At 34.2% G+C, this 26,347-nt stretch overlaps 1 protein-coding gene across 6 annotated transcripts in view; it reads left to right on the top strand.

Annotated features, from left to right (window-relative positions):
* Positions 1-26,347, top strand: part of PRKAG2 (protein kinase AMP-activated non-catalytic subunit gamma 2) — a 409,151-nt gene that overhangs the window by 354,871 nt on the left and 27,933 nt on the right. For all 6 annotated transcript variants that reach the window (XM_074267439.1, XM_074267441.1, XM_074267440.1 and 3 more), the window contains one exon: positions 21,810-21,919. In XM_074267439.1, the coding sequence (XP_074123540.1) occupies positions 21,810-21,919 (110 nt within the window). The remainder of the gene's footprint in view (positions 1-21,809; positions 21,920-26,347) is intronic.

Below are 26,347 nucleotides of genomic sequence, written 5' to 3' on the forward strand. Positions count from 1 at the left end.
ATGTATACAAAAATTAATCATGAATTAGGGCACATTTTACTAATGTAAAAAAGGCAAAAGTGATTTTTTAAAATCACATATAGATTACAACACAATAAAAATAATTTCAGTTCAGGAACCACAAACAGGAGATATAGACCTAAATATAGACTTAACAAAGAAATCTTAAACAATAACTGAGACAATGAACCAATTAGAGAAACAATAATTTATATAAAAGAAAATTATAATGGTAAAACAACATACCAAAATTATAGAGTTAATGACCCTACCTATAGTTCAGAAGACAGTCAGTGAAAGACTAAATAATCCAGCCAAAGAAATTGACCTAGTGAGCTTGCTTTCACTAATGTTAAATAGAAAAGAATGTTTGAGTTAGTGCCAACTTTACAAATGGTAAGATTGTTAATGAATTTTTTGTGTCATAACGATTTTTACTTGACACAATTTTAGTTTCTGTCATAGATACATAGAAAGTTGATCTCACGCTCTTGAAGACCTGGCTTCAAAATCTGTCTGTGGCACATATAGACAGACCTATCACTTAATCTCAGTTAACTGAGGCAATTTTAAAATTTTTATTTATTTGCTTATAACCACTAAAAATTTAATGTATAGTATATTCAAGGAAGTAATACTGAGCATGTGGTTTCATTGTTATAAAGTACAGTAATTAAATTATCTCCTATATCATACTTAAGCAGTTTCTCCTTAACTTATAGTTCTACGGTTTTCCTTTTTTTGTTGTTATTTTTAGCAATGAACATTTTTTATTAAAACTTTTTATTTTCAAAACATAGGCAGGATAATTTTTCAACATTGACCCTTGCAAAACCTTGTATTCCAAATTTTTCTCCCCCCTTCCTCCATCCTCTCCCATAGATGGCAAATAATCCAATTTATGTTAAATATGGTAAAAAAAAATATATTAAATCAAATATATGTATACATATTTATACAATTATCTTGCTGCACAAGAAAAATCAGATCAAAAAGGAAAAAAAATTAGAAAACAAAATACAAGAAAACAACAAAAAAAAGAGTAAAAATGCTATGTTGTAATCCACACTCAGTTCCCACGGTCTTCTCTCTGGTTGTAATGGCTCTCTTCATTACAAGATCATTGGAACTGGACTAAATCATCTTATTGTTGAAAAGAGCCACATTCATCAGAATTGATCATTATAATCTTGTTGTTTCTGTATACAATGATCTCCTGGTTCTGTTCATTTCACTTAGCATCTCTCCCTGTAAGTTTCTCCAGGCATCTCTGAAATCATCTTCCTAGTTATTTCTTATAGAACAATAATATTCCATAACATTCATATACCATAACTTATTCAGTCATTCTCTAACTGATGGGCATCCACTCAGTTTCCAGTTTATTGTTACTACAAAAAGCACTGCAAACTATTTTTGTACATGTGGGTTCTTTTCTGAGGAAAATTTTTTAAATACAAAATTGCTTAGTTCTAACAAAGGGGAAGGAAGGGGAAAAGAAAGTGGGAAACTAGAAAAAAATTTTAAAGAAAGAAGATAATAGCTCCTTTTCTCAAAACATGGGGAACTGAGCCAAATTTATAAAAGTAAGAATTATTCCACAATTGATAAGTGGTCAAATGATATAAACAAGCAGTTTTCAGAAAAAGAAATGAAAGCCAGGAATAGTCAAATGAAAAAAAAAAAACTAAACTAAAATGCTAATATTTACAAAAATGCAAATTAAAACAACTCGGAGGTACCATCTCATACCTATAAGATTGGTTACCATGACAAAAAAAGGAAATTCACATGCTGAAAGAGATATTTTAAAAATAGGGATACTAATACACTGTTGGTGGAGTTGTGAATTAGTTCAACCACTTTGGAGAACAATTTGGAACTATCCCCAAAGAGCAATAAAACTATGCACACCCTCTGACCCAGTGTGACCACAACTGAGTCTGTGTCCCAAAAAGAGCAAAGAAAAAGGAGGACCTGTATGTACAAAAATACTTATGACAGCTCTTTTTGTAGTAGTTAAGAATTGGACATTGAAAGAACGCCCATCTGTTGAAGAATGACTGAAAGAGTTGTTCTATATAATTGTGATGGAATACTATTGTGCTGTAAGAAGTAATGAAAAGGATAGTTTTAGGGAAAAAAACTGGGAAAACATATATGAATTGATAATTGATAAAGTGAAGTGAGCAAAACCAGGAGAAGATTGTATAGAGGAATAGCAACATTGTAATGATAATCAATTATGAAAGACTTACCTTCTCTAATCAACACAATGATCTATGACAAATTGCAGAAGATTTGTGATGAAAAATACTATTTCCTTCCAGAGAGAGAACTTGTGAACTCTCCAGATTGAAGCATTTTTTTCATTTTCATGGTTTTTTTCTGCAACATGATTAATTAGTATGTTTTCTATTACTTCCCATGTATAATGAATATCATATTGCTTGCCCTCAATGGATAAAGGAGAGGCTAAATGGAGGAAGAGAATTTGGAAGTCAAAAAAACTGAAGGTTAAACACAAATCAATGAATATTCTTTTTTTAAAAAAATCAATAACCCTAAATTGCTGAACAGTTGATAATCTTCATTGGTAGAGTGATTTCCCTCCACTAATGAAATCAAAGGTCTGGGCCAAAGCAAAATACAAACTCAGTCAGATCTGAGACTGAGATAATGAGTGTATACGAGTACTTTGTTTCAGACCTAGATTTTAATCTATCAATGCAAATCAGAACCTATTGTATAGTTTATGATGTTCTATAGTTACCTAGGCCACTAAGAGTTTAAGTGACTTGAAATACTTCTCTATTACAAAGAAAAACAATTAAAGGTAACCTAGGTCAGGCTTTGTCCAAAGACAAACCCACTTCTTGATTCCAAAGATTGACTTTATCCAGAAGATATCTCTCCTCTGTGAGAGATGTTTGGGAAGGAAAGGAATAATAATATAGCAGAAATAATGCAAGAATGACAGCAGATGATTTAATTTTATTTTACAAAACAAAATTGTATTTAGATGTGTGTGTGTGTGTGTGTGTGTGATTACTGCCATTTCTTTCTCATCTATGGCTATTAACAAGGATAATTTTTACAATTATTCTTTAAACCTTGTCAGTTTGATTTCACCTCAACCAGAAGTCCTTCAGCAGAAAAGAACAATCCATCTTTTTACTTACTTGCTTCCTGAAAAACAGGTATATGAAAAGTAGCAGACTTATTTTTTCTTCCATTTCTTTCTGTCTTTAAAAAAATTCAAGTTCTCTCATGATTAGTTAATGATGTTTATGATAGTTGCTAACCATGAGACAGAATATAAATATCTGCCTCTTGATTTGCTGAGGTTGAAGGTACAGGAAAATAAAGTCATTATCTTCATAAGTTCGGAGAAATATAACTTTTCCCACCTCCTTTTCTTTTTTAAGCTAAGAGCTATTTAGCTATTATCTAAAGAGTTAAATACATACTCAGAATATGTTTGATACATTCTATCCTATAGGCATATCCATATAGTAACTGTTGATTGTAAGGGAAATGTTTGTCCATCTGATAAGAATTCTTTACATACTTATCATTGGAAGCACTGCCACCACAATTTATCTAAATCACAAACCTTTGCGTGCTGCCGACTGTACTACAGAGAATGTTTTCCAGCTCCTCTTTTTTCTGGTTATTGTTGGCCTTGAAACTCAGTAAGCAGCTTCCAACAATTCTAGGGAAATAGGCTTGTCAATTTCAAGTTCCCTGTGGCCAGGACACCAAACTTTCAGCCACAGTGGACGGAGCACAACATTCTTTGTATCTCTTAAATATTCTTAAGTTAATTTAGCATGTCAAATTTAGTAGAATTAAGTTATAAATACTATTTTGTGGGTTTATGCCTTTATTTTGAGAGTAATCTCTTCTGTGCTAAATCTGATTGCCTTTTCTCAATCCTCATCTTTTTAATCCTTCCACTGTTGACATTGTTGACCAACCCCTTCTCTTGGATAATCTTTCCTCCTTTGCCTTCAATGACATTGTTCATAGGATTTTCAAACTAGATTTTGGAAAGGGCCTCAAAAACCGTCTAGCCCATCCCCCTCATTTTACAGATGAAAATGCTGAGATTCCCCCAAGAGTTTATGTCAGAGACAAGATTTAAATTCCAGAACTAATGATCTTTCCTCTACCACTACCTAACTACTTATGCTCACTTGCCTTTCTTGTTTCATCTTTCATGAGACTTCTGAGTATAGAAGCCCCCCAAGGCTTTGTACTGAATCCTCTTCTCTTCTTTTTCTATACTTTCTCTCTTAGAAATCTCATTTACTTCCATAGGTTCCATTATCAGTGCTGATGACTTCAAAACTATATGTCCTTCAGCACAATTTGCCTGTGATATGGGCTATTATAATGACTTCCTATCTAGTCTTTCTATTTCCAATCTCTTTCTTCTTCAGTATACACTTGCTTAATTGCCAGAATCTTCCCAATGCAGAGATCTGATAATTTCATGGAGCCTTGCTCAAAAACCTTCAGGAATTCTGGTGTTGTTCCTCTGCCTCTAGGATAAGATTCAAATTCCTCAAGACCAATATTAAATAGCATAAAATGTAGTACCAGTCATGGCAGTAAGAGATAATAATTAATTTTTTTAAGTTTCCAAGTTTTGTACCCTGCTAAAATAACTGGTTAATACATTTAAAATATTACTAGAAGCTGTTTTCATGTATATGAAATAGTAATACTAGAATTAAAACTGTGAGATAAGAATGGGGGGAAAGGGATTACAGCTTCTTGTGTTTACCAGTCTTTACAAACAAATATATTGAATAGACTAATGGGTTACATATTTCATTAATAAAGTAATTAATGCTGCAAAATTCATAAGACTGCAAGAATAAAATTATCTTCCATTTTAAGATGCTAAATGAAAACGGTATATTTCTAAAGATAAAGTTGAACCTCAGTGAAACTATTCTCATGACAAAGAATAGCTTTTTATATTAAACTGTATGATCTGATTTAATCCCCATTACAAATCAAGGACTCTAAGTATGGTTGCCGCTATTTCACATAAGAGAAGTCTGGAACTCAGAAATTAAATGGCATGTCCATGTCCCACTCTGGGAAGTTACAGAAAGTTAACTGAGAGGGGATTCGAATTCAGATTGTTACTGGTTCTAAGTCCAATACTCCTTTTACAATCAGCTTTGTATTTTATCAGTTATATTTCTCTAACATTAATGCCCATTTTTTTCAGTTCTCTTTTTATTATAGTCGATCACCATCAATTATTTATTGAGGATTTCCTAGTTAGATAGCATCCAAGTTGAAGTCATAGGACTTAGAGGATTTGTGAGATTTGTACCACATCCTTAAGAAAACTTATCTAGCAGGAATATATAGAATTCACAGATATAAGATATTTTATTTAATATTTATTGAGTATCTACTCTGTGCCAAACACAGTATTTGGTACTAGAGAAGACATAAAGTTCAGATAGGACCTGGTCCCAGCCCTCATGGAAATTATAGTCTAGTAGGAAGAGATAATGCATATACATGTATACAAACTTATTCATATTAGTGTATAACAGAGGTACATGCAGAGTGTTATGTGAAGTTTAAGGGAAGATATGGCAAACAAAAGGAATATGAAAGAACAAAAATCAGTGTAACAGAAACCAGATGGTTAGAAATGATAAACTTCCATGATGTGAAAGCAAAATAGTTACAATTAAGAGAAATTTGTTTTTAGCAAACATAAACCAAATCATTAGAATTGATAAAATTCTACGGCCTGAAAGAAAAATAGCTACAGTAAAATAAAATCTGTTTTAGCAAGGGAAAAAATATTTCTGGTTTCTGGCTTCTACTTTCCTGGTCTTCTTTGTGCGTGTAATTTAATAGTAGATCTGAATGAGAAGGCCAAGAAAATTGTCCTGTCTTAGTGTTGGGACCCCAAGTTTCTCTAAACATAGCGTAGCATCTTAAGTTGCTTCTGTGCAATGAAGGAGTTACCTACTGCTAGAAGAATCATATATACCTTTTCCTCATTGAAATATTATTTCACTTGGACTTAATTTTTCAATGTTTCCCACTTAGAAGTGTTATAAGTTCTTATGCCAGATGTATTTTTAAGCATTATTAGGCAATATTACTGGCTCTTCTTTCTTTCTGAAGTCCTAGCCACACCACCTTAAACACTTTCTTCAATACTGTTCTTTCAGATAGCATCTTTTTGGGTTACTACCACAGTAGCAGCTACTACTACTTACTGCTCAACTTAGATACTCCAAAGGATCTGTGAACTCATTACTACAGGTAGTCAGTCTAAGAACAGAACATATCCAACCTGAGCCTATTCATCATAGCAACTCTTCTTGTTCTTCCTTAAATTTGCTATAGAGAATCCATCTAATATGTTTGAGGCCTTCCTTTGGTTCTCCTGACATCATATACTATTGAACCATTGAACCATTAAAATTTACATATTGCTTTCCTTATAACTTTGTGAAGTACACAGTACATCCCATTTTTCATATGAGAAAAGTTAAGGTACGGAGAAGTGCCCAGGATCATACAATAAGTATAAAAACCAAGGCCTGCATTTAGCTTATCTATTGTGCTTATATTCTTATAGCATTTTATATTTTTAAAAGGACTGTTTAAGTAGCACGAATATTGTTTCCTCAATTGACAGGTAAAAAAAAACCAATAGACAGAAAGATTAGGTAATAAAAAATAGTAGTGAAAAAAATATCTTTGAAATATTTCCATCTTGTGAATACCATTTGATTATGGGCCTCTAGTCTCTTCGCTTCTCCATCTCTCATCTCTTATTAACTTTACCTCTCAATATACTATTAGCCAAGAAAAGGAATTTTCTATCACCTCAACACAATGAATTTTCTTTCATGTTCAGGTAATTAGAAAAGCCATTTTTCCTACTTGTGATGTCTTCTACTTTAACTTTCACTAAAGTATATTCTTTCCTTCTTTTTATGTGTGACACAATCAGGGCAAAGTGACTTGCCCAGAGTCATACTGTTACTAAGTGTCAGTTGTCTGAGGCTGAATCTGAACTCAGGTTTTCCTGATTCCAGGACTGGTGCTCTGTCCTCTGGGCCACCTACCTGCCATTTTTTCCCTTCTTTCAAGACTCACTACAGCCCTTTCTACCAGTCAGATTGAATCCTGAGGGCCTGGGATTCATTATGGCCTAATTCCTCCCTGAACCCGCATACACAGTGAGCCCCAAATTCTAAGTCTTACTGAACTACAGAGGGGACTCTCCTTTCCTCTGATTGGAGGCTCAGCAATTAATAGAGATATTTCATAGGATCTGCTCAGACAGCTAAGTTACAGAGGATAGAGTGCCAAGTTTAGGGTCAGGAAGACTTATCTTCCTGAGTTCCTGAGCCTCAGATAGTAACTAACTGGATGACCTTGGGCAAGTCACTTAACTGTTTGCCTCAGTTTCCTCATCTGTAAAATGACCTGGAGAAGGAAATGGCCAACTATTATATTATTTCTGCCAAGAAAACTCCAAATGGGGTCACAAGGAGTAGGACACAACTGAACAACAAGAATAGGATCTGCTTGGGACCTTTTGCTTGTTCAGCAATGTTCCCATTTGATATCTTTGTATCTCTATAACTTCAACAAACTTTCATAATGGAAATCAGAGTTACAGATTTATAGCAGAAAAGCACCTGTATCACAGTCTTTCCATAACATCCAGAGGACCAGATATGCCTGCTGTTTAACCCAATACAGTTAGTCTTCTAGACAAAGATTGGAATGTCTATGCTAATTGGAATGTGCCATTGCACCAGTGACTCCTTCCTCTGGCATGTGCAGTAAGTCCTTTGGAGAAAAAAGTCATTTTGTATTGAAAGTACCAGCAGCTTCTTTCTAAGATTGAGGAAGGAGATCCTAGTTTGTACTTTGCTATCATATCCTTTCAGTGATCATCATTAACAAGGTCCCTAGGTCAGGGCCAAAACTATGTCATCATCATGTATTTTCTAATTACAAATCAGACACAAGAGAATCCAGTGTTTTAAGTAATGGGGCAGGATTGAGAGAACTTGTATATATTCCCCACAAAGATCACACTACAGGCTGTAAATGGAAAGATGAGAAAAAATTCAGAATAACTGCTTCAGGCCAGTGTTTTTTGAAAGTGGTATACCTCCTTCATCTCCCAGGCAAGAATCCAGAGGCTGGTTTATTCATTGATCTGCTATTTCCTTAATTGGCCCAGATATCAGTAAGATGTATTCTGGAATCATAGGTATAGGGACAAGTGCTCAAAGAACTCTCCAGAAATATGACTCAGATGGTTTCAGCATTGAGTGCTACAAAGGTACCCAAAAATCATTACCAGTGGAACATCATCAGCTCGAGGATATCACAAGTGCAGAGGATCCAATAGCCCTCCAACCATCAAAGTGAACTTTCCTCTGATAAAGGGAAAGAAACTCCTCCAAGAAACTCCTAATTTTAAATTGAAAGAGGTGATTGTGTTGGCTTCCAGAGGATGAAAGAGCCTATTTTTTAGTATGGGCAAAGAGCTAGTATCAGACATATTTTGTTTGACTTAACTGACATGGGAAAGACTCTTCACACATTCATAATCCTACTTGCGCTAGATTATGTCTGGAGAGATGATGAGTAACTCTTAAAACCATTTGTAACAGTTCTTGAATCTTTCTATTAAGACTGTCCACAGTGAATCTGAGTAATTTCTCCTAATATAGTTGAACACAACAAAGAAAGGATCAACCTGTAGAAATAGGTTGAAGTAGCTAAGAAGAATAATTAAACTTTAGTAGACTTTGTTTTGGATATTTATCCAAGTTTTAAAAAATGCTTGACTCAACTCTGCATAATATTAGTACTTCTAATTGTTATATAGGTCTTTTCCTATCTTTTTGTCCATCCTACTTCTATTTACAGACTGTATACTGTGAGAAACTGGTTGTAAAATGAAATGAAAGGACATTTGCATGTCTTGACAGCTCATTTCAACAGTATTTTGCTGATGTAGCTAAAATGAATTTTCTTCTTATAATAAATCCCACATGGCTTCACAAGTCTTTATCCATTTAGCAATCAAGTATATTTATTGTCATTTTGATAAGCAGTTTATGGACAATAACTGCATTTGGACATTGTAAAGAAACTCCAGGCTTTGTGGATTCAGATGTTCCTGGTACACTTATATCAACCCAATCCTGCAGAAAGCAAATGCTTCAGCTAAAAAGCTTCTCTACAGATCTCACTATTCAATACCATTTCAGTTCTGATTACATCAGACAGAATCTTAGTGGGTTCTCAACTCTTATTAACACTACATAATTTACTCCCTAATTGAGGGCTTGTCTTTATTTACCTTGGATATCATGTGTAACCTGCTCAGATATCTGAATTGGCAAAAAAAAAAATTTTTCATAAATTAAATTTATAGTACTTCCTGACTTTTAGTGTCTATGCTGGTTGATAGATGCAAACACTAAGGTTCATCAGTACTTTGTGCAAGTAAATTTCTACCCTAAATTGACTGGTAATCTAACCCCCATAAGTTATGGATCTAATAGCCTAGAAGAACTCTAGAACTTTTTTAAAGTTGTGTATGTGTGAGGGGCAGTAAGGTGGCACGATGAAAAGAACACCGGACCTAAAGCCAGGAGAATCTGAGTTCAAATGCAGCCTCTGACACTTCTTAGCTATGTGACTCTGCAGGAGTCACTTAATCCCAATTGCCTTTTTAAAAAAAAGTTGTATATGTGTGAAGAGGCTTTGGATATCATACTTCAGCTTTTTAGCTGAAGCATTTACTTTTCTGCAGGACTGGATTGGTGAAAATGTGCTGGGATCCTTGGTCTAATCTTATTTAATAGATGAGAAAAAGTGATTGTTTACAATTACTTGGTCAAATTCCTAAGTGGAAAAACCCTGACAAAAACTGAGATCTCCTGACTTTAAGACCAATGTTTGTTTTTTTGTTTTGTTTTGTTTTGTTTTGTTTTTAAAACAAGACATTTCACCTCCAATGTATAGGTCTTTACTGATGGAGGAGTTGCCTTAAAAACTGTCTAATTGTTCCTCCTACTCTTAAAAAAATCCTGTGATCTTATTATGAATTATAAAAGTTTAAAGAACATCACAATATTTTCAAAAAACACAATTAACTTTTCTTTTTTATAATGAACTTGATTACTTCTGTTATGTACAATTCATTTTTTAAAAGTGTATTTTAAGTGCTTTACTGGTGCTTTCTTTTTTGTATCTTTATCACAGCCCACTAACTCCCCCATCACCACAGATATGCAACATAGAAATCCAACCTTATAATTAATCAATATACTGAAGCAAAACAAATAGTCAAGTGTGAAAATGAATTTAATTTTCATTAATAACTTGTTATGTAACCTTAAACTAGTTACCTGTTTGGAAAAAAATAAAAATAAAATTCTCCCTTTGCATAGTATATGCAATCATTTGTTATTATTTACAAATACAATGTATAATAAATATTTGATTTATACAAATATAAAAAATTTTGTGTCTCTAGGTTTTGATAAAAGAATCACAAAATAATAAAGATTGATTATAAAATGTCCACCTGATATAAATTTGATTCACCTGAGATAAATTCACTTTGCGTTTAGTCCCTACTATATCATTGATAATCCCTATACCTCAGTTTCCATCTCTTCAAGATAAAAACTTGAGGCACTGATGGAAAGAATGAATTAAAAAAAATGTCAGTTGTTTATTATGTGCCAGTTACTGGTGATGCAAGTAGAAAAAGAAGATATTCCTCATTCTCACACTCTTAACTTCCACCCTAATTAGGAAAAACAACATAAATGTTTTAGCTTCATGGTGGATAGAAAAGCCAGCTGAGTCGGTGTACAGATTGAAATGTATATCCCCTTATAACATACATATATCATATATCCTTACTCCTATAGATGTGTGTATGATGTATATGTGGGGGTAGGGATACTAATTTTGAGATGAAAATTGAATTATAGAGGTTGTAACTAGAAACAACGAATAAAAGCTGCAAAGAAGCAAATTCTGTAGTCCTGATGTTTGAAAAAACTTCTTATGTTTAGAGCTATCCGAAAGTGGAAATGGTCTGCTTTGGAAACGAAAGGGTTTCCTCTTGTTAGAGGTCCTTGAACAAAGAAAGGCTTGATGAGCATTGTCATATATATCCTAGTCAGACTATTTTTGGATATGGGTTGGCTGGATAGTTGTTAATGTCTCTACAAACTCTGAACATTATGAGATTCTTTAAGTGACACTCAGAGACTCAACTCTAAGATCTTAACTTTCACTTCTTTTTTAAGTTCATTGTGAGTCACTGTGTCTTAAAGTAAATTAGAATGATAGTAACTGGTACCTAGTACCAGTAAGCATTAGATATTAGTTTACCATTATTAAAAAGTTTCCACCAATTATCCTGCAGTTTAGCTTAAATATTCAGTGCCTCAGGCAACACTCACAGACTTAAATTGCTGGCAAGGTACTTTATATATTGGTCTTTTCACTGATAAAACAGAAACTGAATAGTTGAATGGAAACGGGAAAAGGAAAGCTGTCTCTATCCTGACCACTCATAAATCATCGCCACTACTATTTAAAAAACATTTCTCTTATAAAATTATTAGACACTTAAAGACATTAGATTTGTACAACCCACTTGTTTTCCTATTTATAAATAAAAGTTGCATGCTCTTGAGATTTAGCAAGAATCCAAAATTAAATAATCAACTATTCTTATATATAAACATATCTCTATAAAGATAATGGACTGCTGTAGTATAAAATCATATCAAGGAGAAATGCTGATGTCCTTTCGTATTACTGCCACTCTGAGAATTAGATTTCATCAAGAAGAGTAATCAAGTGAACTACCTCACCAAGACTAAGAATAAATAAATGCTGAATAGTAGCAGCAAGATGCTGAATTATCACTGTTAGGATTTGCAAATTCACAATATCTTGTACATATAATTGTTATGTTTTAAGAGGCCTGTGATATATTAAAAATGTTATTCAAGGAGGAAATTGTGTATTAGCTATCTGACTTTAAAAGCAAGAAGACCTGGGTCCCACTCCTGCCTTTCTTTACATACTGGCTGACTAATTGTCAGCCAATTACAACTACTCAGTACCTCTATCTGTTTTCCTAAACTAAATTGCAGAGAAAGTGCCAATCTACATTGGTTACTTCACTAATGAAATTACAAACTCATTCTTCCCCACCTCCAAAAAAATTCAAGAAAGATAACTATGCATGACCCAACTCACTAGGAGATGATGATAAAAGTATTTCTTCTTTCACAAAAGGGTCTTAAACTAGATCAAGGGCTAGAACTCTCAAGTGTTCTATTGAACCAAGCTTTTATTTTTTTTTCATCAGAACAGAAAGTCTTGGTTATATTTAACAGTCATCTTTAAACATTCAAGATAAGGCAAATTACCAGAATAAAAAAAAAATAAAATGGGAGCAATTGAAGAACTTGGGCATGATGTGAGACAACACAGTATAATAAAAAGAGCATTAATGTTAGAGTCTTTAGACTTCACTTCAAAGCTAATCCTTGGGCACATCATTTAACAACTGCTCTTTAGTTTCCTTATGTAAATAGAAGAACTTGAACATATCTCAAAGATAGCTTCCTTAACTAAATGCCATGAAATCTAAAGAACATTTTAAAATATTAAATGAAATTAGAGGTGTTTTTTGTAGTGTTATTCTGCCTTTTGTTTTGTCATCTCAAGACACCTGCTGCTAGATCTCCTCAAACCCATCAAGCAAGCCTTTGCTTGTAACAGTGGAAGAATTAGTGTAAAACCACCATTCCAACAGTGTCATCTGATAACAAATGCAGTATTCTATGGGAAAAAGGCTCATTTTCTCATTTCTTCTCATATCTGAGTCACAGTAGATCATGACTATATTATAGTTTTAAGCTTTTTTAGTGATGCCATTTACATTATTATTGTCATGTACATAAGTTTTCCTCTTTCTGCTTACTCTGCATCATTTTATCAGTTCATACAAGATTTCCCAGACTTCTTTTAAGTCATTATGATACAATGTACATATGGTATGGTACATATGGTACAATAAGAGAACGTTATTCATATCCCAAAACTTTTTCAGCAGTTTCCCCAGTTGATGGTCATTCAATTTGTTTCTAATTTTCCACTATTGCAAAAAGTTCTGCTATGAATTTTTTGTTCTGTATGTATATGTATGTATACTTTAGTGACTTTTCTCACATAATTCCCAAATTGTTTTCTAGAACAATTCAACCAATTTGTAACCCTACAGCAATATGTTAGTATGCTATCCTCTCATGGCTCCTCTGTCATTTATTGTTTCCATATTACATCATCTTTTCCTGTTTGCTAAGTATGAGATAAATCCTTGGATAAAACCTTGACATTTTCCTATGATTGTAGTTGGCAATTCTTTGAAAAGAGTTCATATCATTTGACCACTTGAGATGGCATTTCTACATGTGATAAGAAAACCAAATAATTCAAATATTGAAACATTGAGAAAGTATTAGCTGATATGAAAGAATTGATGTCTTCACACATTTAGGACAGCTCAGCGCTCTTAGCTACACAGCTCTGGCCACATAAGTACAGTGAATAACTAATACTCCAGTTGTAGTGAAGATAAAAATCAAATGGCCAAAAGGAATAATGTAAAGATTCACAAATTCTATTTCAAACAATGAAAATACATTTTAACTTTTTGGAGCATAGGACTAACAGACTAATTGGGCATGTAGCGGTCAGAAATTGCTTGGCTTTTTTAGATAGAGGTACTAAGCAGAATTTAACAGGAAAAATAGAAAACAGTTACAAGGTTTGCAATAAAAATAGAAAACAGTTATAAGGTTTGCAAATAATAAATGCAAAGTTATGCCCTAAATCTGTGATTTCATTGATATTAAAAACTCCTATTCTTGCAAGTCAGATCTGGAAAAGTTGTAGTTTAGAGAATTTCCTAGAGCAGTGGTGCCAAAGTCAACTAGAAAGTGGATACATAAGGATCCCTGTGGATTGCCATGTTGACTTCTTGTTCTCTGTTGTTATTGAGTTGTTTTTCAGTTGTGTCTGATTCTTTGTTTGAAAAATCCTTTTGGGGTTTTCTTTGCAAACACACTGGAGTGTTTGTCATTTCCTTCTCCAGCTCATTTTACAATAAGGAAACAGGCAAACAGAAGTAAATCACTTGCCCAAGATTGCACAGCCAGGAAGTGACAGATTTGAACTCGAGATGATGAGTTTTCCTGACTCCAGAACAGACACTGTGCCACCTAGACTTAGAAAACTACAGAATAATGTTAATTTTTTTATTTTGTTAGTTTATTTATTTTGTTTTTGTATTTTTACTTTGTTAAATAATTCCCAGTTACATTTTAATCTGGTTCAGGTAGATTTTTTTGTTTGCTATCTTTTATGTAGAACCAGAGTAAGATTAACTTCCTTACCCAGGTACACAACTGTAATCTCAGGTATTAGAGAGGCAGAAACTAGCAATCTCTTGAGTTCTGGAGTTCTGAATTTCATTGACATGTGCTCATTGGGGAGCCACACTAAGTTTAGCACTATATAGTGAATTTCCAGGATTAGGGATTCACCAGGTTGCATAAAGAAGGGTGAGCCATCTCAAGAAACAGAGTCAAAAACTTTTGTGCTGATCCATAATGGGATCTGTCTTATGAGTATAAGCTCCACTTTCCCAACTGTGAAACATGGAGGAATTCAGTATTTAAAAAAGAAGGAAAAAAAGCAGCCAACACATGTAAGAAGCAATAGCTCAGTGATTCTATTACACTATAAGTGCCTTTCTTGCAAACAATTACAATCAAAAATCAAAGAACAGTATATATATATATATATGTATGTATGTATGTATGTGTATATGTATATGAAGATTATTAACCCCACCCAGAGCTCTTTTCATCCCCTCATTCCCCCTCATTTATTGATGGTGATCAGCAGTCATCTTTAGTGATGAGTAACAATGATATATAATTACAATCCTGAAATTTGTGGTATACTTGCAGAAAAAAGCATATTTTTTCAGATGCAACCAAAAAATAATATGGGAGATGATTGTTATCAAACATGAACCTAATAGAACCTCACTGTAACACCATTCATTATTATATACTTTGAATATGACACAGGTCAAAGTATATTTTATACACAGATAAAAAGCTTGGTATAACATTTAATTCCCAATTATTCCACAGTGGATAATAAACTATAATCACCATTTTTCACTTCAAATAAAAAAACAAAAATGTATGTGTATTAAAGAAAAATAGAAATGTGGTCCTACTTTTAACCTACAAATGATACATGCATGATTTAATAAGTATTAATCAAGTGGAATGCAATAGTTTATTTGTTATAATAATATTTGGAATATGGAAAAAACAGATAGAAAAAGGATTAAAGAAATACTTAGAAGAACCAACAAGAAGCTAGAGAAATCAGAGCCATTTTTTTAAAAAGAGTCAAAATGCAAGGAAGTAGAAGCAACTTGTTAATGGGAGAAGGAAGGAGATCTGAAACATGATCAATCTAAACCTGAGCAGAACATTCTAGCTCTGGCTCATTTTAGCTCCAGCCCTTCCCAACCAGGTTCAATCTTTCGCTGTTACAATTTAAAGGATGTGACCCTGGCACCCAGCCCCATTTCTCTTTGATCTATTTACTTGTCACTTCTTCCTTGCCCAAGGTTACTTCCTGTACATCCAGTTCGACTATATTTCTGGTGACTCCAATAGACTCTGCAAAAGAACTGACTTCTAAAAGTGGCCTTTAAAATAAAGAAGGGAAAAAAGCACAGACAACTGAGGAGGTGATATGGAACAGAAGAAGATTTCCTCCTAAAAGAAGAGAACCAGTCTGCAAACTATAGGCCAGTGATCTGACTTTTAATCTGTTTCTCACATTTCATCAGGAATCAAAGTATGGTTAGTGAATATCTAAAACAAAACAAAAAAGGAATTATCAAAAAGAGTAAACATGGCTTCATCCAGCATAAGACCTTGCCCAAACAAAAAAGTCTTAAGAGAACTTAGAGGAAGTGACTGAAAAATTGTTAATGTGAATAGAATTAACAAAATAAGTTTGATTGTATTGATGTTGATGTTAAAATTTTAATAAAACATTTAAAGAATCATGCCAAATTAAGCTCATTTCCTTCTGATGATGGCATTACTTACTTAGATGTTAACAAAGCAAAATTTCTACATGATTCATGTATGCAAGATATGGTATAATAAAAAGAATGTTGGTTATGGAGTCAGGGTGTTTGAGTTCAAAACCTGACACTAGAGTTGGGTAAATCCCCTAATCTCTTTCTTATTCTTGTACTGCTAAAATGAAGAGTCGGACTAGAAGGTCTCCTATTTATCTCTCCATCTATGTTTCTATGAGATACGGCCTGAAGAATAGTACAGCTAGATTTGGAAGTGATTAAAATGGCCAGACTCTAGGGTGATCATGAAGATATCTGCTAGAGTGCTCAAGGTATCTGCATTTGAGCTTCTTCTCTAACATCTATACCAAGAACTTAGATAAAGATTGTATGAGATACTTATCAGATATGCATGTAACCTAAAATAAGGAGAAGCCACTGGCACAGTCGCTCCCTGATGGATCAGGACAGGACCTATGGTAATGGTGCTGGGAAGGTGGTGTGGTAATGGAGACTACTAAATCCACTTGGTATGTGGTAAGGTAGCCATTGTTCTGTTACCTTCTTTCCCCTGCTTTTTAAGTTTCCTTTTGTGTATTGTCTTCCCTTATTATACTGTAAACTCCTTGAGGGCAAGAACTTTTCTCTTTCTTTGTATCTCCAGCAGGGAGCACAGTACTTAGGGCATAGAAGATGCTTCATCTTTGTTGACTGATTTGACCAAATGCCAAACAGAAGAATTTATAAAATCTGATTCTAAAGGAAATACAGAGCCACTGTTCTGGTGGCCCTGTGCTTTAGGGAAATCGCTCTGGCAATTGTTTAGAAGATGAATTGGAATAGGAGAGACACTTAATTAAGTCAAAGAAACCAATTAGAAGGTTATTGCAGTTGTCCAAGAGAGAGAGATAGTGAGGGCCTGAGCCAGAGTGGTGGAGAGAAAGGGATGTATGTGAGAGATACTTTGGAGATTTTCCCTAGTTTTCTGTGGACCAACCTTATTATAATTACACAATATTCAGTTTGAATTTTTTATTTTGTTATGATTATTGTATATGTTGTTGTCGTACTTGCTGATCCTTATATATAATATTTCATTACCCGTGACAATTTCTCTGCATAGACTGCTTCCTATGAGAATTCTTTTTCCTCATCCCTACTTCTTAGAATCCCTTGTTTAACTCGTGTCATCTCCTACTAAGCCTTTACTAATCCATCATCCCTCTCCACAATAGTCAGTGCCTCTCTATAAAACATTATTTCTTTAATACATTTTGTATTTAGTTGTCTGGGCATATATTGGATCTCTTCAGAAAATGGACGCTTTTTAAGAGCAGAAACTTTAATATTTGTCTTTCTGGGGCCTTTTTGTAGAAAAGTGTCTGATATATATAGTAAGCACTTAATAGATGGTTATCAAATGAATTGAATACTAATTCACTTCTGTTATGTCTGAAAGGACCAGTAGTTTCACCTACTTTTTTATAGCAAAGTACTAGAAACACATATTCCTGACATTACTTGCTCCCATATACATAGTAAGTCAGTTTTATATTCTCCTTTCTACAGTCTCTTCTTCAGGTTTATTAATACTCTCCCTTCACTGAATTAATGAAATGCATATATGTTAACATTGAGAAAAATACGGTCATATTGAAGGTGGTATGGTGCTGTGGAAAGAATAGGAGGGTAGAAGTTAAGATTTAAATTCCAGTTCCATCCTTTCTGTTAACTAGATATGTGACCTTATATAAGGTACATATCTCCTCTTGCTCTCAGTTTCTTCTTATGTCAAATAAAAGAATTATATCTGAAAACAAAAATGATTTTGGTTCTAAAGGGTTTGCAATAATGTGAAATTGGCAAAACCTGTTTTCTCAGATTGGGCAAGTATAATCATTTATAAATCAAACAAGAACATAAATGAATCTGTAGTGAAAGTTAGACTCTCCAACTCACAGTAAAAGCCTATCTACTTATGTCCTCTAACAAAGCTAATTAGATACATTCTAAATTTAGCCCCCTGTACTGGAGGAGAGTATTTTATCTTTGACACTAAGAGTAGACTGAATAATTAGCCATTTTTATCCAAACCAATATAAATCAGCAAACAGTTAAGTTTCTATGTATAAAGTACTGTGCCAGACACTAGGGACAGATATGACACAAAATCTGTTCCCAAATAGATCATAAAGTTTGTGAAGGACAACAATATTAAGTTAAAGCTGGAAAGGTAGATTGGATCCAGATTAGAAAGGGACTTGAAGATCATTCAGAGATTTGCAAATTAGCTACTTGTGTAAATTTCCCAGACTCATTTCCTCATCTGTAAAATAAAGAATGGTACACTAGATGGCCTCTAAGGATCCTTTCAGTTCTAATCACAAAAGAGAGTTTATTACATAGATAGTAGGAATTTTTTAAAGGTTTTGAGCCATGTCCTTAAGAGTAAGTGTGATGTTATCAGAGCAGTTTATTAGAAAAATTTTAGAGTAGACTTTGAGCTCCTTGAGAACAGGAGCAATCTTTTTTAAATCTTTTTTTTAATTACCATTTAGCACAGTGCCTGGCACATAGTAGGTACTTAATAAATGCTTATTGATCAACAGTAAGAAAAAATGTATTGAACAGGGAATATACTAAGAGCAGTGAGAACTGCAAAGAGGGCTGTTATGATAGTCTAGACTCTAGACAAAAAGAAATGAGAATCTGAGGTGAGAAGATTGGAATAGGAGCAGAAAGACAAGCAACAGATTTGAAAGCAAAACTAAACCAAGAGAACTTGACAATGATTTAATTGTAGGGGATGAGAGGATGGAAAAAGTAAAAGATAACACCAAGATTTAGAAATTCTGGGGGATTGGGAAGATGGGGCTCCCATCAACAGAAGGAGAGAAGTTTGGGTGAAGAGTATAGATATATATTTATATAAGATAATGAAGGTCAGTCATCTGTACAAAAGTAATAATTTAAACTATGGGAGTAGATGTATTCACTAACAGAGAAAGGAGAGAGAAGGGGATAGTTGACAAAATTACAAGGGTGCTCCAAGGTTTTGAGATATTGAGATATGTATTTCTCATAATAAAGTCATGTTTAAGGAGGAGCCAGCAAGGATGAGAGGACTAATCAAAGAAATGAGAGGATAGTCAAGAAAGTGCAATGTCAGAGAAGCCAAAAGGTGGTTAAAAGTAGAAGGTTGGCAGTGTCAGATGCACATAGGGTAAAGATGAAAATCATAGGACTTATACCCCTCATCTGACAGAAAAGCAAACTGAAGTTCAAAGAGATCAAAAGCCTTTTAATGTCACATATGTAGTAAGTTAAGAGCAGTATCTGTCCCAAGACTTCATACTCCAAATCCAGGAGTACCAAATTTGACAGTCCGTTTAGAAGGAAGAGCAGAAGACAGAATTGCCTAGCCTAGGGCAATTTCACACAAATTATCTTGAATCTCTCCTCTGCAAATTATATATTGTGTGATCACCGGGAAACTGGACTTCAGGATAGTCATGGGGGACATTTCAGAAACAGATATGATTTTAAGAATCAGAAAAAGGAAAAAAAATCCATATTTGGATTATAATTATAAATTTAGTGGTTGATAAGTGTCTTATAAGGCTGTCAAAAATGCAACTTTCAAATTCCAAAAACAAAATCCTTTATACTATTAACATATTTAACATGTATAAGACTGCCTGCCATCTAGGGGAGGCGGTGAAGGAAGGGAAGGGAAAAGTTGGAACAGAAGTGAATGCAAGGGATAATGTTGTAAAAAATTACCCATGAATATGTAAGTTATGATAAAAAAAACCCACAAAATCCTTAAAATAGTTCCCCCCATCTCAAAGTCATTAAATTTAATGATAACAATCAAGAACAAAAACTTAAGTTGTATCAAGTCAAGGAGTAATGGGAACTGATATGCAGGCAGTAAATTTAAATTCTTTTTTCCCCAGAAGTTTGTCAACAAAAGGAAGGGGAGATATATAGGAAGATACTCTGAGGAAATACTAGAGTCCAAGGAAAGATTTTTGTAGGTTAGAAGCTACACTGTGAGAATTTTTGCTAGTTAATGGGAAGGAGGAGATAATACAGAGTATGAGAGTAAAGTTACAGAAAATAGAGAAGCCTTGATTAGTGAGGCAAGGTCCTGGAGAAGATAGAAGAGCTGCCTCTCCCTCTGAGACTGATGGGAAGGAGTGTATGGGTGAGCCCTATAAAAGCATGTAAAGTACAGGCTGGTAACGATCTGCTTACCTTAGCACATCTATTATTTAAATTCTCCATCTCCGTGATAGGCCCTTTGAAGGTATTTCCACCTTCCTTCATCTCTCAGATTAGAGCCAGCCTTTTTTGTTTAAAAGCACCTATAAAGAGAACATGTACAGTGTGACTTCCTCACCATATGCAGTAGAAATTACCTTGCAGGGAATCTTTCTAGCCAAAATGTTGGCCTTCTGAAGGAGACTGTATGTCAGAAGCCAGTGATATTGCAATCTCTGCCTTTTAGTAAGACAATGTGGCTTCTCTTCACAGAAGCAGTGGCCAGAAATAGATGATAACCCATATAAGTATTCTGCTTACTGGTCCTTTTTATCTTGACTTAGATATGTGGGTCATGCCACAAGAAGGTCACAAATCCACAGAACTGCACTTTAACAGGCTTTGTGAGAATGTACTATTTATAAATATTTTAGTAGTTAGTGTCTATGTAAAATTTTTGTCAGTCAATAAACATTAAGTGACTGTTTATGCCAGGTACTATGCTAAAGAGCCTCCCTTAGACCATTTTATTATATTTCCAATCTCTATGCTATTACTATGAAGTTAGAACTAACCATTTCTTCCCAATTTCAGATAGTTTCATTAAGATTTTTCCAAAAAAACAAAACTCTAATTGTCTGGACACAATTTTGCTATGTTGCATTTAACAGAAAATATTTTGTGCTAAATTCTATAGATTAGTCAATTCTTCGGTTAGTTAGTGTTTTTTTTTAATTCTTAAGTGTTCTTTTTTATATGTGTATTTTAATGAATTTAAATGTCCTGGACTGGCAGAAAATCTTAATAGAAAAGTAAAAGATTCAGAGAACCAAGGAAAAGTAAGGAATTTCTTATTATGTAGTCATGTCAATCACATCTGATTCTTTGTGACTCCATTTGGGGTTTTCTTGGAAAAGATACTGGAGTGGTGTGCCATTTCCTCCTCCAGCTCATTTTACAGATGAAGAAACTGAGGTAAAGAGAATTAAGTGACTTGTCCAGGACCACCCAGTCCAGGCCTGAGACTAGATTTGCACTCAGGTCCTCCTGTTTCCAGGCACTCCACTCTATTCACTGTGGAGTTCAGCTGCCCAAAGGAAGAGTTAGGGTTAAATGGGAACTTTCCTGTACTAAAAATGGCCTTCATAAACCATAAGAGTATAGACTGCTCCAAGAACTATTCCATTTAATTAGTACCCTTTCGCATCCTTAGAATACATATACATGTATATATAAAATCTGATTTCAAGTATATCTTTAAAGCAAAACATTTGATATTTTTGTCTTCTTACAGCAATAGAAGAATCTGAAAGTGATATTTACATGAGATTCATGAAGTCACACAAGTGTTACGACATTGTTCCAACCAGCTCAAAGCTTGTTGTCTTTGACACCACATTACAAGTGAGTATACTCATTTTTGTAAACTTTTATGTAATTCGAATTCTTGTATGAAATAAGTATCCTGAGAGTCTTTGTTGGAAACTATAATTCTTTCTGGAAATAATGAACAATAAAATGATGGATCATCATTATTATATGTTAAAATGTACATAAAGTATCTGTTCATTATTTTTAATCATTCTCCTTAGAATAAGTCAAATGATCCAGATTGATTTTTTTAATAACAATTTTTGTACATGATCCTTTGGATGCTTAAATGAGTTTTATTATAACCTAACCAAGCTTTTTACCAGGAAGCCAATATACTTATGGAATATAAACATGACAGAAAAAATAGTAAGTGACACATGAGACAAACAGAAAATTTTAAGCAGCGTCATTTTTAACTTGGTGATTTCATGTATAGAAAATAAGAACCACAAACGAGATTGGGGGAGAAAATCTAAACAAGCACATGTTATTGATTCATAGTCAACAAGTATTTATTAAATACCTACTCTGTGCTAGACACCGTGCTTTTTACTGAAAATATAAAAAAAACAGTCCCTGCCTTCTAGTAGTTCACAGTCTAACAGGGCAGATAGCACATTCAAACAAAATACAGCAACATACCAACAAAAAATATACAGAATAAATAGAGAACAATTCAAAGTGAAAGCACTAAGATTACCCAGGACTAGGAAGAGGCCTCTTTAAGAAGATGGGACTTGAAAGAACTCAGGATGCAAAGATGAGGGAGTGCATTGTAGGTACTGAGGACATTGGAGGAATAATGAAGAAAAATGCATTATTTGCCTTTGGGGAGCCTAAAATATAAGAAAAATGAATACATGGTATATAATGAAGGTAGTAGAGCAGTACATAGTGAAATGATAAAATGAAAACTACTTGTCATTTGATTAGTCTAGGAAGATTTCATAATGGAGTTGAAATTTTAAGAGTTTCATCAGTGGAAGAGAGGTGGCTCATTGGTTGACAGGCTTATCACAAGCAACAGCTAGAGCTGCTTATTAAATAGTCCAAGTACTTAGAAAAGATATAGGAGGTGAAGTAAGAACCAACAAGGGTGCTTTCTCTTTCTTTCTTTGTAAGGATCATGGATCAGAAGAGATTGTACATAGCAGCATATCTTGATTTCAGAAAGTTATTTTATTATGATAACCTTATTGAGACAAATGAGCTGTACAAATATGGTTTTAAGATATGTGAGTAGCTCTTGATACAGAATATTAGTTAACAGATAAGGTTTTTTGGGGTTTTTTTAAATAATAATAGCTTTTATTTACCAGATATATCCATGGGTAATTTTACAACATTGATAGTTGCCAAACCTTTTGTTAACAGATCAGTTTTAACCAAAGTTAACAACTTCAGCCTTAGACTGTTCTTATTGTCTACCTCCTTCACACCTATTTTTGTGGTTCTGAGCGAATAGAACCAGAGGAATCCATAAACCCATGCTGAGTTCACTTCACATTTATATTACCTAATAACTGCAGCAAAACATAGCTTCTATTTCTTCCGAATCAGTTCTCTTTCTCACCACCATAACTCTCTAAGCCTTGTCTTCTTTCCCCAGGCCTCCTTACAGATTTTGCTTGTCCTTACCTTAAAAAATGGAAAACGTTTGCTATTAGCTTCATCTTCACTTTTCCTCATTTCACATTCCCCTGACATCATCCTTCACTCTAGTCTCTGATGAAGAATTGGTCCTTTTTGCTAAGGCCAACCTCTACATGAACCTTTGATCTAACCCCTTCTTTGTTCCCTCTAACCATCATCCTGTCTCTGTCTGCTGGGGACACCTCCACCAACCTGCAGGTAAACCCTAGCCTCCCCCCACTTTAAGAAACCTTCACTAGCAATTATCCAATGTCTTCCTCTCCTTCTCAACTAAATTCCTTTAAAAAGTGACCTCTGTTTAGTATATATTGGATTGCTTGCTATCTGGGGGGAGGGGGTGGGAGGAAGAGAGAGAAAAATTTTGGAACACAGGGTTTTGCAAGGGTTAATGTTGAAAATTATCTATGCATATGTTTTGAAAATAAAAAGCTTTAATGAAAAAAAATGACCTGTGTATGATGCTTCTTTCTCTTCCAAATCCTCGGCAGTGTGGCTTCCAGCCTCATTTTTCAACTGAAACTGCTCTCTCAAAAGTTATCGATTACCTCTCACCTAACAAATGTCCTCCCTTTTCTCATTCCTCATCCTTCCTGACTTCTCTGCAGAATTTCATGCTATTGCCCATCGCCTTTCCCTTAATAATTTTTCTTCTTTGGATTGCTATGACGCTGTATTCTACTGGTTCTGGGTTCCCAAACACATTGTCCTAAGCTCTTCTCTCTTTTGTGCTTCACTTTATGATCTAATTATCTCCCATGGCTTCAATTATCATTACTCTGCAGAAGATTCTCTGATACTCTAATTTCTTTTCTGAACTTTAGTCCATATTCATATTCATGCTGGTTGTTTCATCATTATCTCAAACTTAACATTTTCCTTTCCTCCCTTTCATATTTCTCTATGAATTATCAGGGATACCTTCCTTCTAGCAATCTAGGTTTGCATCCTGGGCATTATCCTCAATTCCTCATTCTCATTCACTACCCACAGCCAGACTACATTGCTATTTCCACAACATCACTGGTATTATATCCATTCATTTAGTCATTTCTCTAGTTCAGATCCTCATCACTGCCCTCCTGAACTATTGCAATAATCCAAATTGGCTTTATATGTCTCCCCACTCCAATTCATCCTTTATGCAGCTGCCAAAGTGATATAAAATGTAGGTTTGACCTTGCTTCTTTACTCCATAAATTACAGTGCCACTTCCTGTGACCTCTGGGATCAAATTTAAAGTCTTCTTTAGGGCATCCGAGGTGATCTTTCCTGGCTCTTGTCCATGTATTCTACAGTCCAGCCATACAAGCATGCTCAATATTGTCACATATGACCCTCCATCATTCTTTCACCTCTCAGAATTACTTTATTTTTTCCAGACTACAGAAATGCCCCCTCTGTTGCAGGTTCTCCATCTCTGCTGCTCCAAAGTTACTGTTTTTTCCCACTGTTTATATCTGTATATACAGTATTTAATTTTTTACTTCTTGTCTCCTTGGTTAAAATAAAAGATTATTGAGGGTCGGGACTGTTTTTCCTCTTTTTTTGTATGCTAAATCCTTTGGGATTTAGCATAAGACTTAGTCTTATGCTAGGGTTACCACTTATTGGTGGTAGGGTTACCAGTCTAGGGATACCACTTATTGAATGTGGAATATCTATCAAGTTGTTTAATTTCTTTGGATCATAGTCTCTTTATACTTAAAATGTGAATAATAATGCTGGTTCTATTTACATCATAGGATTGTTATAAAGGTCACAACATGTATGTGAAAACACTTCGTAAAATATATGAAAAGCCTAAAATTAAAGTTTTGAAGCATTTGGCCCAGCAATTTTACAATTTAAGAAGCAGTTACTTTACCAGGTTCCTGATTCCATTTGTGAAATTCAAATCTCTGAATAATCACCATGGATATTGGTAAGAAGTACACTTTAAGTAATCCCATAAATCCTGGTGTCTTCATTTGGGTCAAAGTAGGGAGATATTGAGAAACCTTTTGCCAAATGTTCAAGTACCATCCCAGGAGCATGGGATGTGTCACTTATTTGCTTCAAGAGAGATGGAAATAAAAATAAGAATAAAAGAATAAAAACAGTAACACTGCTCCCTGGCATATGCCAAATGCTTCAGTTTTTTATCAACTTCAACTTAAATATATCAAAATTGATTTAATTACTTCAATTTAAAATAAAAATGTACTGAAAGTCGTGAGTTATAAGACTCTAGTTGCCTGAAACACAGATGTCTCACTTCCCATACCTTGTTACAGCCGCCTCTGTAGCAGCTAGAAGCTGATTAGATTTTCATCCAATTAAAAGAATGTTTCTAGATTAAAACTTTGGTGTCTGTTTTTACTCATCTTATCAACATATTAACATCTGGATGCTTTATAAGTCTTTTGAAATTTTAAATTTAAATTAAATTTAAATGGTTTGGGCAGATTGCCTGTCAGTTGAAAGGAACTCTTATAGGCACCCAGTCACTAACCAGGAATTTTCCCAGATCTCTAAGTGCCAATTAGAACTAGGCCAGACCAGTCTTTTTCTCTGTTTCTTGGTTAATTGGTAACAGCACAACTCCTTTGCTGTTGTAAATTTTCTGAGTGGTTTGTAAAAGCAGGTTTTATGTGTGTATGGGTATATCACTCTATAAAACAGTAATCTTGGTGTGCCCTAATTTTTTTTTCCTCTTAAAGTCTCTATGTTCTTATTATATAAGGTATATGTTGCTTTTCTATTTTTTTTAAATCACAGAAATAACTTCTCCAAAATGTCATCAGAACAATCTACAGACATATGCTC

Source organism: Sminthopsis crassicaudata, chromosome 5 (assembly GCF_048593235.1).
Source record: "Sminthopsis crassicaudata isolate SCR6 chromosome 5, ASM4859323v1, whole genome shotgun sequence".
NCBI lineage: Eukaryota > Metazoa > Chordata > Mammalia > Dasyuromorphia > Dasyuridae > Sminthopsis > Sminthopsis crassicaudata.